General features: G+C 42.6%; 1 protein-coding gene across 2 annotated transcripts in view; it reads right to left on the minus strand.

The window, feature by feature from the left end:
* BAZ2B (bromodomain adjacent to zinc finger domain 2B) overlaps positions 1 to 12,724 on the minus strand; it is a 255,923-nt gene that overhangs the window by 138,321 nt on the left and 104,878 nt on the right. For both annotated transcript variants that reach the window (XM_077829691.1, XM_077829690.1), the window contains exon 3: positions 11,197 to 11,352. In XM_077829691.1, the coding sequence (XP_077685817.1) occupies positions 11,197 to 11,350 (154 nt within the window). In that variant the 5' untranslated portion in view covers positions 11,351 to 11,352. The remainder of the gene's footprint in view (positions 1 to 11,196; positions 11,353 to 12,724) is intronic.

A 12,724-nucleotide genomic window follows, 5' to 3' on the forward strand; every position in this document is an offset into this window, starting at 1 on the left:
GAATTGCTCGTCTTTCATTAGCTTTGCTTTGGGCCCAGTCCTGCAACATTTGCAAAAGTATAACCATTGAATTACAGAAAGGTTTATTCATGTGAGTAAGCACTTGCAAAAGTGCTGACATCTCATCAGGGTGCAAAAATTTATTTTCCTTTACAATGTTCTTTATTATTTTTCACCAATGGACGACTAGATAAAAAGGCATCCAACGATCTACTCAGTTGCTTGTTTAGATATATGTTCAGTGATTAAAAACATAGTAGCAAATAAAACAAACACCATAAATTTTTGCATCACTATTATTTTACTCCCCCTAAATTGCATACATAGGACTGTTGTATTTTTCTCTGTATTTTCTCATGCATGCTTTTTCCATTTGAACTGGGAGAACCCGAAAATAACTTATTTGTAATATAATCCTTTCAGTACTGCATATAGAATTCCCTATGTATTTTAGGGATTTGTATGATACCTGTACTGAAGTTTATATCACAGACTACTTACAAGACTATTGACTACTGAAAAGGAAATAATTACACCGAACTGGAGGAAATGTGAATCTCCCTAATTGTGCCTCTCTAATTATATGCACAGATTAAAGTGTTTTTGACTTCATGCCCTTAAAAACAATAATTGCTTATGCTAAAGAAACCTGAGCAATTTTATTAGACCTGGAAGAACTATACTGGTAAAAGATGTAATATTATAATTAACACAATGGAACTGATGAACCCACAATCATTGGTGCTTTTTTTTTTTTTTTCAAGAGAAGTTATGTGTATGAATGAGATCTGAGGTTGGAAACTGAAACAAAGGTGACTATTTTATTCCATCTTGTCCACTTAGAATATCTTGCAAATTTAATGTAGGAGTGATTTAATGAAACCATGATACCAACTGTATGTGTATTGTGGCAAAAAATAAAATAATGAATAAAATAAACACAAGCTTTGTTGCTTTGGCTCCAGTTTAGAGACAGAGCTAAATATTTTTGGGGAAATTTCTCTAGGACACAGCAACTCTCAAGTAAAAACTTGAGGTGCCCTTCCAAATGTAAAATGTAATATGTTATGCCAATTAGACTAAAGGAAGAATCACCTATAAAGTTTATGGAGGAGAAGAAGGTTACAGCAAATCAAATTCCAGCCTGTTCGGAAGACTACAACATGCCTGTAGGAAAAAATACACCTTTATGAATAGGGGGTAAACAAAAAGTCTGTCCTCAAACCAAACAGAATGAACTACTCATGGTATACTGGAGTTTCTGACACTGTCCACTACCACGATCTGTGAGACAGGAGGATAAAAACTCATGATTAAAAAAAACAAAACAAAAAAACAATTTTTTTTTTAATTTAAATCAGATTTTTATTTAAGACCAAACAAGTTTATAAACCCATTTGAAATTGACAACCTATGTTAAGGCCAAAGCTTCTTATAATCTATTAATATCATTTAAATTATATATAAAAAATATTATTAAGCAGTACATGTTTGCTGCCAGGTTTTAATGGAAGTCAAACCACTGAACTGGTGAAAGTTAAAGCCAAAGCACCTTGAACCAAAGTGCTAAACCAGCTTTTAACAGCTGATGCAGACAGAATATTTTCTTCCTTTCAGTTTATTCACCTATACCAGTACAATGACTAGTTCATTCAAAGCTGAGTAACCAGTTGGGAGCTGAAAAGACAGGAAAGCTTGTTTTCCTCTCTCACTTTATGAACAAAAACTAGGTGTGAGACAATTTGCTCTACTAGTTCTAAAATCTTTAAGGACACAGTTGCCAGAATAATCTGTTCAATTCCCTAACTGTAGATTATATTTCCTCTGTTCAATAAAATCAGTTTTAAATGCAAAATATATTTTGATAAAACTTTTTTTATTTATCCAGCACATTAAAGGTAGTTTTACTCACTAGAAAAAGTAAATTAAGTTTTTACACATTTTTAATTTATTTGAATTTCCATTCAAATACAGTTTGACAAAAATCACAGATAAAAAAAATAATCTAGTATATAAGAACTGCATTGTTCACCACTTCCTATCATAAAAAAAGTAAAAAAAATCTAGACTCTAAATAACTAAACTACATAATTACTTAAATAAATGTAAATAGATATAGTGTGTTTTTGTTAGCAAAAAGAAACACCAATTTAGGCTAAATTTAGTTGCAAATTAACATGTTTTAATGGTTACCAACCAATGTGAAGCAAAAAAAAACCAAACAGTTACTAACCTGTTCTGTAACTGTTTCTTTGAGACACGATGCACATGTCCATTACACTTCAGGTATGTGCATGCCCAATGCACAGAAACCAGAAATGTTTTTCCCATAGCAATACCCGTTGGGGTAGTGTATGTGCCCTGTGCACACTCATGCTGGTAGCCAATGGTATAAAGGGATCAGAGCCGCCCCAAGCCTCCATCAGTTCCTTCGTACTGGATATTAGTAAGTTAGACGGTGATACAGAGGGAAAGAAGGTGGGACATGGAATGGACATATACAACACATCTTGAAGAACAACACTTACACAATTTGTTAGTAACCATTTTTCCTTCTTTGAGTGATTCCACATGTTCATTCCACTCCAGGTAATTCACAAGCTGTTCAGCCAGGAGGTGAGGTTCAGAATCTACTTTAACAGAGACTAACACTGCTCACCTGAATTTGGCATCACCTTACTGTTGAGATATAGTGAATATTTTGTGAAGTTAGGCACCAACAACCAGGTTACTGCTTTGCAAATGTCCCCTATAGATACATGACCCAGAAATGTAGATGAAGCCCCATGAGCTCTTGTAGAATAACGTGGGACTGAAAACGACATCAGGATACATATGTGTGACACACTCTATATGATTTTATGAAAGTATGCTGATGAGTGTGAATATAATGTAACTAAAATATGCTTCATGCAAAAGGTCTTTTGTAAGGTATCATTACGAAGCTTATAATCTACTGAGTGTGGTCATCCTATTTGTATAAATGTATCACTCTTGTATCTGAAACTAGAAATATGAAATATAACTCTGAGGGCCTATTGTAATTATGAAAAGTGTAGGCCATTAATGGCGGTTTGGAATCTTGATGGCTTCCACCAACCAGGACAATTGACTGTGGATGGCTCTGTTTGCAGGCAGGCCTTCCTGTGAGTCAGGCTGGGAAGAATGAAGGCTTGGGGGGGTCTTACAGGACATGTGATCATGTCACCTGAACTGGAATCCATCTTTAACCTGGTGTTTTTCCATGGAGAAGAAGGGGTGGGAACCCAGAGGGACAAAGGATTCCCGCCTTATGCAAAAGATATACAGGTGGGTGGAACGGACCAAAAAGGAGCTATCATGAGGAATCCCCTAGCTACCACTTGAGCTGGAACAAGGGCTGTACTAGGGGAAAGGATTGTGCCCAGACTAGGAAGGTGCCCAGTCTGTGAAAGAAACTTATTGAAACATCTCTAAGGGTGAGATTAAATTTGTATTCAGTTTTTATTACTGTACTAGACTTAGACTTGCGTGATTTATTTTATTTTGCCTGGTAATTCACTTTGTTCTGTCTGTTACTAGTTGGAACCACTTAAATACTACTTTCTGTATTTAATAAAATCACTTTGCATTTATTATTTAACCCAGAGTATATATTAATACCTTGGGGGGGGGGGGGACAGCTGTGCATCTCTCTCTATCAGTATTATAGAGGGTGAACAATTTATAAGTTTACCCTGTATAACGGGCGGGCAAAACTTTTTGGCCTGATGGCCGCGTCGGGTTTCGAAAATTGTATGGAGGGCCAGATAGAGGAGGGGGGCATGGCCCAGTCCCCACATCCTCCTCTCCCCACTTCTCACCCCCTGACAGCCCCCACCCCAGACTCCTGCGCCATCCAACCCCCCTGTTTCCTGATGCCCCCACCCCCAGCACCCTGGCCCCATCCAACCACCCCTTCTCTCTGTCCCCTGACTGCTCCCAGAACCCCTGCCCCATCCAACCCCACCCTTCCTGACTGCCCCCCGGGACCCCTGCCCCCATTCAACCCCCCTGTTCCCCGCCTTCTGACAGCCCCCGACCCCTAACGACCCCCTGCCCACCCCCCCGAACTCCCCTGCACTCTATCCAACCCGCCCTGCTCCCTACCCCCTTACCGTGCGGCACAGAGCACAGGGTCAGGCCGGGCTCTGCAGCTGCACTGCCCCAGGAGCTTGCAGCCCCACTGCACCACCGGGAGCATTGCGACGGCAGTGTAGTGAGCTGAGGCTGCAGGGGAGGGGCCAGGGGCCAGGCAGGAGGGTCCCGCAGTCCGGATGTGGCCTGCGGGCCGTAGTTTGCCCACTTCTGCTGTATAAGCTTTATATAGGGTAAAACGGATTTATTTGGGGTTTGGACCCCATTGGGAGTTGGGCATCTGAGTGTTAAAGACAGAAACACTTCTGCTTTCAATTGAGCCTTCAGCTGTTAGGGGACGTGGTTCAGACCTGGGTCTGGGTTTGCAGCAGGCTAGCAGGTCTGGTTCAAACCAGGCAGGGTGCTGGAGTCCTAAGCTGACTGGGCAGGAAAGCAGGGGCAGAAGTAGTCTTGGCACAGGAGGTGGCAGCTCCCAGTGGATTTCCGTAATTCCAACCCATCACAATATGATCTCACCTCTGACCCCAAAGAAGAGCCAAGTAACCCAACAGCCAGGCTGGTGCAGTACCATGCAATGCAGGTGGCTGGGATGTGACCCGACCCGGTTAGTACCAGGGAAAGCATGCTTGGTTTACTCTAAGAGGATACCAGATAGCTAGGCCGCAACTCTGTAGAAGTCTTGCTTGCCGTAGTACCGAGGTCTGTTGCACCAAAACTGAAGTGGAGTGGAACACCACTGCTGATGAAGTGGGTACTACAGCTTGTGAAGTAGACTGTGCCAACATCCAACACATTTGTAGAATCCAGTACTGAGTCTTTATCCGCTGCATCTGCCTCTGACTTTGTCAGTACCAAGAGAACAGTATAAGCAGAAGTCTGCTGCATAGATAAAGGAGAAGGTGCAGCCAATAGAATCAATCTCAATGGTCCTGACGTTGGAGCTAAAGTCATCACCTCTGCCTGATGGGTCAAGAAAGCATGAAATACTGGGGAGCGCCGAGCCAGAGTTGGTGCTCTACCTCTGGTATCCACACTCCTGCTTAGGGGTCCCACCGAAAACCTTGGGCTTCTCTACATGGTACTACAGTCCAGATTTTTGGGGTACGATCTGTACAGTATTCTAATGCATTGCGCTCCAACTGCCCGGTGAAGACCCTGCTGGAGCAAACGCAAAGGTACTTAGTTCCCACTGATGCAGTCCCCTTTAAACAGGGTTAATGCAAACTAGGTACCTTTCAATTTGTGCCAGTAGGGTCTACACTGCCAGAGCACTCTACAAATCACACACTACTAGTCTGGACTGTGGCACAGAGCAGACAAACCCTGAGATCTCCTAGAAGAAAGTGGCCTTCTAGTTCTAGAGGCACATAAGTCATCTGTCTTCATCTCCTTACACAGTACCAGGGAAGGGGGGAAATGGCTTTTTCTCCCTTCTGAAAATCTCTAATGAGAAGACACTGCAATGTTCGGAGGAGTGCTCCCAAATGGAATGGAGCCTCTCCGTGCATGTACCAAGCAACTTGGCTCTGAAAGAGGATGCGAATTTGCTTACATTATGATGTGACAAAGCCTCACCTCCCTATCTTTCCTGGTCTGAGGCTTAAGCCCCCTGCAAAAAAGGGATCCATTCTGAATATGACCCTCAAGTACACACTTAGGCACCGAGAGTGAGGTTTAACAACTAGCATGGATTTCTTACAGCTATCATAGGGCTTCTGAGGCCAGAGACCTAGGCATGTCCTGATACCAAGTGTCCATGCAGTATTGCAGAGAAAAAAGTCTGATGCTCCACCCCAGCTTCCAGAAAACTAAACTAAATGAATGAGTACCACAATAAAGGTAACTATGCAGCTAACTACTAACTGTTTACAAAGTTTAATAAACCTTCTCTAGAGGAGAGAGAGAGAGAGATTGTATAGACAAGCATAGACACTCAGAATTCTGGCCACAGGCAGTGAAAAGAAACTGAGGAAGAGTCAGGGTAGCTCCTTTACCAGTATGAGTGTGAGGAGGGCAAACACATTACCCCGATGGGTATTGCTATAAGACATCTCCAACTTCAGTGCACTGGGCACAAACACACACATCCTGAAGTAGAATGGACATTTGCAATCACTCAAAGAACTTTTCTTCAGGCAAATAACTAAAATGTTCAAATGCAAAACATTATTAAAATAGATTATTTAAATCAAAGTTTCCTGCTTGCTGATTTGAATCATAATCAAAATTGGTGATTTAAATTGCTTTGATTTAAATCAATCCATGGTCTCGGACAAAAAAGAATGGTCTTGTATAAAGAATAAAGTCAACAATCAAAAGAAAAGCTAGTGAAACGTCTACATGCTGACTCAAAGATATGCAAAGGACTACTGAATTTTCTAATGAAGACAAAATAAACTTAGTCCTGGTCTACACTACGAGTTTAGGTCGAATTTAGTTCACGCTGAGCTGTTCACATTTGGCTGGCAGGGATCTTCCCTGATACTAGTCACGCAGTGGGAGGAGGGGTGAAGTGATCATCCCAGAGAATTGGGGGTGGGGGGTTAGTTGGGTTTGTGCTGCACGTTAACCCAAAAACTGCAGCCCCTCCTTTTAAATGGCCAACCCAAGGAGTGCTTGGTATGGGAAAGGAGGATGCTGCTGTTTGAAACCATTCCCACATGTTATGAAGGTTGAAGAAGCCAAAAGACTGTGGCTTACCATAGCTGCCTGCAAGCCGAATTCTGCTGCCCGGCCCTGCGTGTGTGATCTCTCACATCAAACCGGCAGGCCCTCAATATAAGAGGCAAAATGCGACCTTGTACTGAAAGCACATGTGCTATGTAATGTTAACAGCCTGGTTCACCATGAAGAGTCTACACATTGTTCCCTAAAATGTGTCTTTTTAAATACTACTCTCCCTTTTTTTCCTCCCGCAGCTGAAAATGTTTCAATGCTCCCCCATCATCTCCATCCCAGAGGCTAGTGCAGATAAGAACGCGAAAAAAAAGCATTCGCAGTAAAATGCTCTCTGAGCTCATGCAGTCCTCCTGCACTGAAAGAGCTCAGCAGAATGCGTGGAGGCAAACAATGGCAGAGTACAGGAAAGCAGAAAATGAACGTGAGGACAGGAGGGACGAGGAAGATGAGAGGTGGTGGCAGCGCAATGAGAGGAAGCAGGAATGCAATGCTGAGGTTACTGGGGGATCAAACTGATATGCTCCGGCGTCTGGTGGAGCTGCAGGAAAGGCAGCAAGAGCAGACCCCTGCTGAAGCCCTTGTGTAACTGCCCATCCTCCTCTCCAAGTTCCATAGCCTCCTCACCTAGATGCCCAAGAACGTGGGGGGGCTCTCCGGGCACCCAATCACTCCACCCCAGAGGACTGCCCAAGCAACAGAAGGCTGGCATTCAATAAGTTTTGAAGTGCAGTGTGGCCTTGTCCTTCCCTCCTCCCCTCCCCCTCCACCCTTCCCGGGCTACCTTGGCAGTTATCCCCCTATTTGTGTGATGAATTAATAGAGAATGCATGATTTTCAAACAACAATGACTTTATTGTCTCTGCAAGCGGTGATCGAAGGGGGGAGGGCAGTTGGCTTACAGGGAAGTAGAGTGAACCAAGGGGGTGGGTTTTCATCAAGGGGAAACAAACAGAACTGTCACACGGTAGCCTGGCCATTCATGAAACTTGTTTTCTAAGCTTCTCTGATGCGCAGCGCACCCTGCTGTGCTGTTCTAATCACCCAGGTGTCTGGCTGCACATAATCAGCGGCCAGGTGATTTGCCTCAACCTCCCACCCCGCCATAAATGTCTCCCCCTTACTCTCACAGATATTATGGAGCACACAGCAAGCAGCAATAACAATGTGAATATTGGTTTCGCTAAGGTCTAACCAAGTCAGTAAACTGCATCAGCACGCTTTTAAACATCCAAATGCACATTCTACCATCATTCTGCACTTGCTCAGCCTATAGCTGAATAGCTCCTTACTACTGTCCAGGGTGCCTGTGTATGGCTTTGGCCATGGCATTAAGGGGTAGGCTGGGTCCCCAAGGATAACTATAGGCATTTCAACATCCTCAACAGTTATTTTCTGGTCTGGGAAGTAAGTCCCTTCTTGCAGCTGTTCATACAGACCAGCGTTCCTGAAGAAGCGATCGTCATGTACCTTTCCCGACCATCCCACGTTGATCTCGGTGAAACGTCCCTTGTGATCCACCAGTGCTTGCAGCACCATTGACAAGGATCCCTTGCGGTTTACGCACTGGCTGCCAAGGTGGTTCGGTCCCAAGATAGGGATATGCATTCCATCTATCGCCCCACCACAGTTAGGGAATCCCATTGTAGCAAAGCCATCCACTATGACCTGCACATTTCCCAGAGTCACTACCCTTGAGAGCAGCAGCTCAGTGATTGCATTGGCTATCTGGATCACAGCAGCCCCCACAGTAGATCTGCCCACTCCAAATTGATTCCCGACTGACCGGTAGCTGTCTGGCGTTGCAAGCTTCCACAGGGCTATTGCCACTCGCTTGTGAACTGTGAGGGCTGCTCTCATCTTGGTATTCTTGCACTTCAGGGCAGGGGAAAGCAAGTCACAAAGTTCCATGAAAGTGCCCTTATACATGTGAAAGTTTTGTAGCCACTGGGAATCATCCCATACCTACAAGACTATGCGGTCCCACCAGTCTGTGCTTGATTGCTGGGCCCAGAATCGGCTTTCCACAGCATAAGCCTGCCCCATTGCCACCAGGCTGTCCAAATTGCCGGGGCCCGTACTTTGAGAGAAGTCTGTGTCCATCCTCATCACTCTCGTCACCGCGCTGCCATCACCTCCTCGCCTGCTTTTGCAGGTTCTGGTTCTGCACATACTGCAGGATAATGCATGAGGTGTTTACAATGCTCATAACTGCTGCGGTGATCTGAGCAGGCTCCATGCTTGCTGTGGTATGACATCTGCAGGATAGCAGAGTTGCACGGAAGTGGTGGCTGATGATGGATGCCACAAGAATAGATATTTATAGAGAACATGAGAGGACCTGCGAGATGGATTCATGAGAGCAGAGTTGCAGCGGAAATGGTGGAGGATGACGGTTAGCACAGCGCACATTTCCCAAGGAAGAACACACGTACCCGGGAGCCCATGACAGACAACATGGAGAAATTCGCTATTGAGACAATAGCAGCAGAGCAGAGTTGCACCGGAAGCAGTGGATGACGACGGTTAGCAGTCCTACTGCACTGTCTGCTGAAAGCAGTATGGCGTCCGCACGGAAAAAAGGCGCAAAACGTTTGTCTGCTGTTGCTTTCATGGAGGGAGGGGCGACTGACAACATGTATCCAAAACCACCCGTGACAATGTTTTTGCCCCATCAGGCATTGGGAGCTTAACCCAGAATTCCAATGGGCGGCAAAGACTGTGGGAACTGTGGGATAGCTACCCACAGTGCACCGCTCTGTAAGTCGATGCTAGCCACGGTAGCGAGGACGCACTCCGCCAACTTAATGCACTTAGTGGGGACATACGCAATTGACTGTATAAAATGGATTTCTAAAAATCGAAGTCTATAATATCGACCTAATTTCATAGTGTAGACATACCCTTAGATATTTTACTATCCTAAACATAACTACCAACTTTATTCTCTCTTTAAAAAGATCTTTATTGTATTTATTAATGTGTGTGCAAATTACCAAAATACTTCTAAAAATATACTATACTACAGGAGACACACAGGGACAACATAAATAGGGCAAGGAGAGTAAAAAACTCTGGTAAATCCTCAATGTGACCTAAGAGATTTTAGTCACATGTAAATTAACTCCTACTGTATATTAGGAAACCACCATATAACCAGAACCTTACAATGCAAATGGCAGGGGCCAATGAGGATGGACACACACATCTGTATTTTTTGGAACAGTGTGGAAAAAGAAGAGACCCTCATCAGCTTAGCTGGTCCACTTAAAGTAAGAAGCTCCTCTAGTGGCTTCTTTTCAAGCAATTACAAAGAAATGTTGTTCAGATACTGCCTCAGACATAGTAGACTATTTTGTTTTTTATCTTCTCCAGAGCAAAGCTGAGAATGAGTGGTACCAGGCTGGGACAGAAACAACACACTGGTTTTAAGTGATCAGGGCAGGAGCATTCTTCAGTTTGATGGAATAGGCTTCAGCCAATTCCACATGAAGGAACTACATTTACTTTGGACTATGGTGAGCTACTTGCATTATAAGGTCCTATCTACAGACCTTTTCATTTGCTGTGCTGTATTAGGACCTTCAACATTAATAGAACTAACAGACAGTATATTTACATGAACTTTTCCCTAGAAAGAAGGGACAAAGCATTGCAAGTTTCTATTATACAGGTGACTGACATCTTCATATTCTAGATCGTCCCTGAGTAGGGAGAGCCTGAAGTGCTGGTTTATTCATGAGTTGTTGTTCCAGAGATACAGAGACTTGCACTCCTATAGTAATTGAGACGTCCAGTTGAGAACTCCCCCATATGGCTTTCCCAGCTGAGTTTGGATGGTCAGAATACAGTAATTTCAGACTGTAATGTTTGGAATTCCAAAAATTTGACCAGGAGGTCCATTAGAGAAAGCCATTCTCCTACAAACCTCTTCAAAAACCACATCAGAGAACACACAATTAGGGTAGTGACTGGGCTTAACTCTGACTAAGAGACGTACATTCAGGAACCTGAACTTTAGTTTTATCAGGTCTATTCCTAAAATTTCTATCCTTATGGACAATATATGTACACTTGTGATCCGCTGCACTGATTTTTCGTGTTGATTTTCTCTGCAATACTAGTGAGGTTGCTTTATAAATTAAACCGTCTTTCAGAGTTAGCAAAACATCATTTTCAATCTTTTGGAGGTAATGGTTTCTATCATATAATTAAAACATAGAAACAACTTCAGCCTGATATGCAGTTTACTCTGTAGCTTTGATTTTCATTTGATGTACCAGTTTTATCTTATTACACTTAATCCTGTACTACATGCAGCATTCTGAAATTGCCTAAAATATGCTACATACATGCAAATCATACTACAAATTAATAAAGTAAAAATTAATTAAGAATATTTACCACATGTGTTGATTGTGGAGCTAAGTGATGCAGCTCCAGTGGAAAGGCCACCTTTTGAAACTGCTGATGCTACAGAAGGTGTAGAAGATGCAGGAGAGGAAGTAGCTGTAGTAGAGGAGGCTGATGATGATGTTAGTCGCTCTCCTGACTCCATATCTGTAAGAAACAGAACATAAAGAATAAATATTTTTCTACCCATTAAGGAAATGAATGGTAGGTGAATTGTACTAAAATACAAATATACATAGAATTACACCTAAGATGTTTAAAGATGGTTAGCGAAGGAATAAATTAAAAGAACAAATTTATAATCCATCAAAAAGCTAAATAAAAAAACCCAGGAAATTATCTTCTGCAAAGATTAAAAGGACAATAATAATTTTAGATAATTCTGTTATACAATGAAAGTGATTTATTTAAATTCTGCTTTTTCTGGGTCTTATTTTATTTAATGACTTTCTTCTGTATTTGTAACTGCACAGGCATTAGCTGTTCTAAGTACATTTTAAGAACAAGTTATTGAAGTGAATATAATTTGTACACTGTAAAATGTTTAATATTAAAGAAAACAGTTTACTAAAATGAGAACTGTAGCTGCTTTAAATAAGCTATTTCCTTTCCACATAAGATCCTTATCCAGCATCTTCCCTGCTAGCTAGAGCAGATTAAATACACTATATATGTGCACTAAATGGTCTGGCACCTACTTATCCAAAGGACAGCTTCTTTTCCTGTGCCATACTGGGGGCATGGATCAGCATTCACATCACACTCCCTGTCAATACCCAGCCCACGCCAGGGAAGCTAATGATCCAACCGGTGGACAAAATTCGGTGATGAATTCTGGTTACATGCCACCGGAGGCATGCTGCACATATGCAAAGATGACGACTGCCACATTTGCAATCAGCTGAAGCACGCCAATTCAGTGAGAGAGAGTTGGGTCAGCCAGCAGTGTGTTCTCTAGGACAGCCCCTAGCGTTGGAACTTGCTCCCTCCTTGATTTGAAACCATGTCCAGGGCATGCTGCAAGGACCATCTGTTCTCCCAAGAGGTAAGAGATTGTAAGGGTTCTGGTGGGAAACTAACTGTAAAGATCTTATAATGTTTCTTGTGCTCAATGTTTATGTATTGTATACAGCACTTTAAATGCGTTGTAGAGAGTCTATAGCAAAGGGTAAGGGCCCCTTTTTAAATTAGGGTACAGATGAAAATAAATAAATGTATTATCAAAAATAATTAATACCAACAAAATATTGAAACCTGTTGGAAAATTGATTTCTCAAATATATTTATAACAGTTACATCCAGACAAATGAAAGAATAATCATAATGACAAACACATGGAAAACTGAACCAAATAGCCATTTGAGCCAGTCTGTCAAGTCTGCAGGAAATTCAGGATAGGGTAGAAGTGGGGATCACAGTGTCTCTTCCCCAAACCCCATGATGTTGATCTATTATTACAACTAGAGGGAGACCCCAGAGTCCGTTCCAATAGTTCTGGGGCCTCCCATATATCTGCATT

This window comes from Eretmochelys imbricata, chromosome 11 (assembly GCF_965152235.1).
Source record: "Eretmochelys imbricata isolate rEreImb1 chromosome 11, rEreImb1.hap1, whole genome shotgun sequence".
Classification (NCBI taxonomy): domain Eukaryota; kingdom Metazoa; phylum Chordata; order Testudines; family Cheloniidae; genus Eretmochelys; species Eretmochelys imbricata.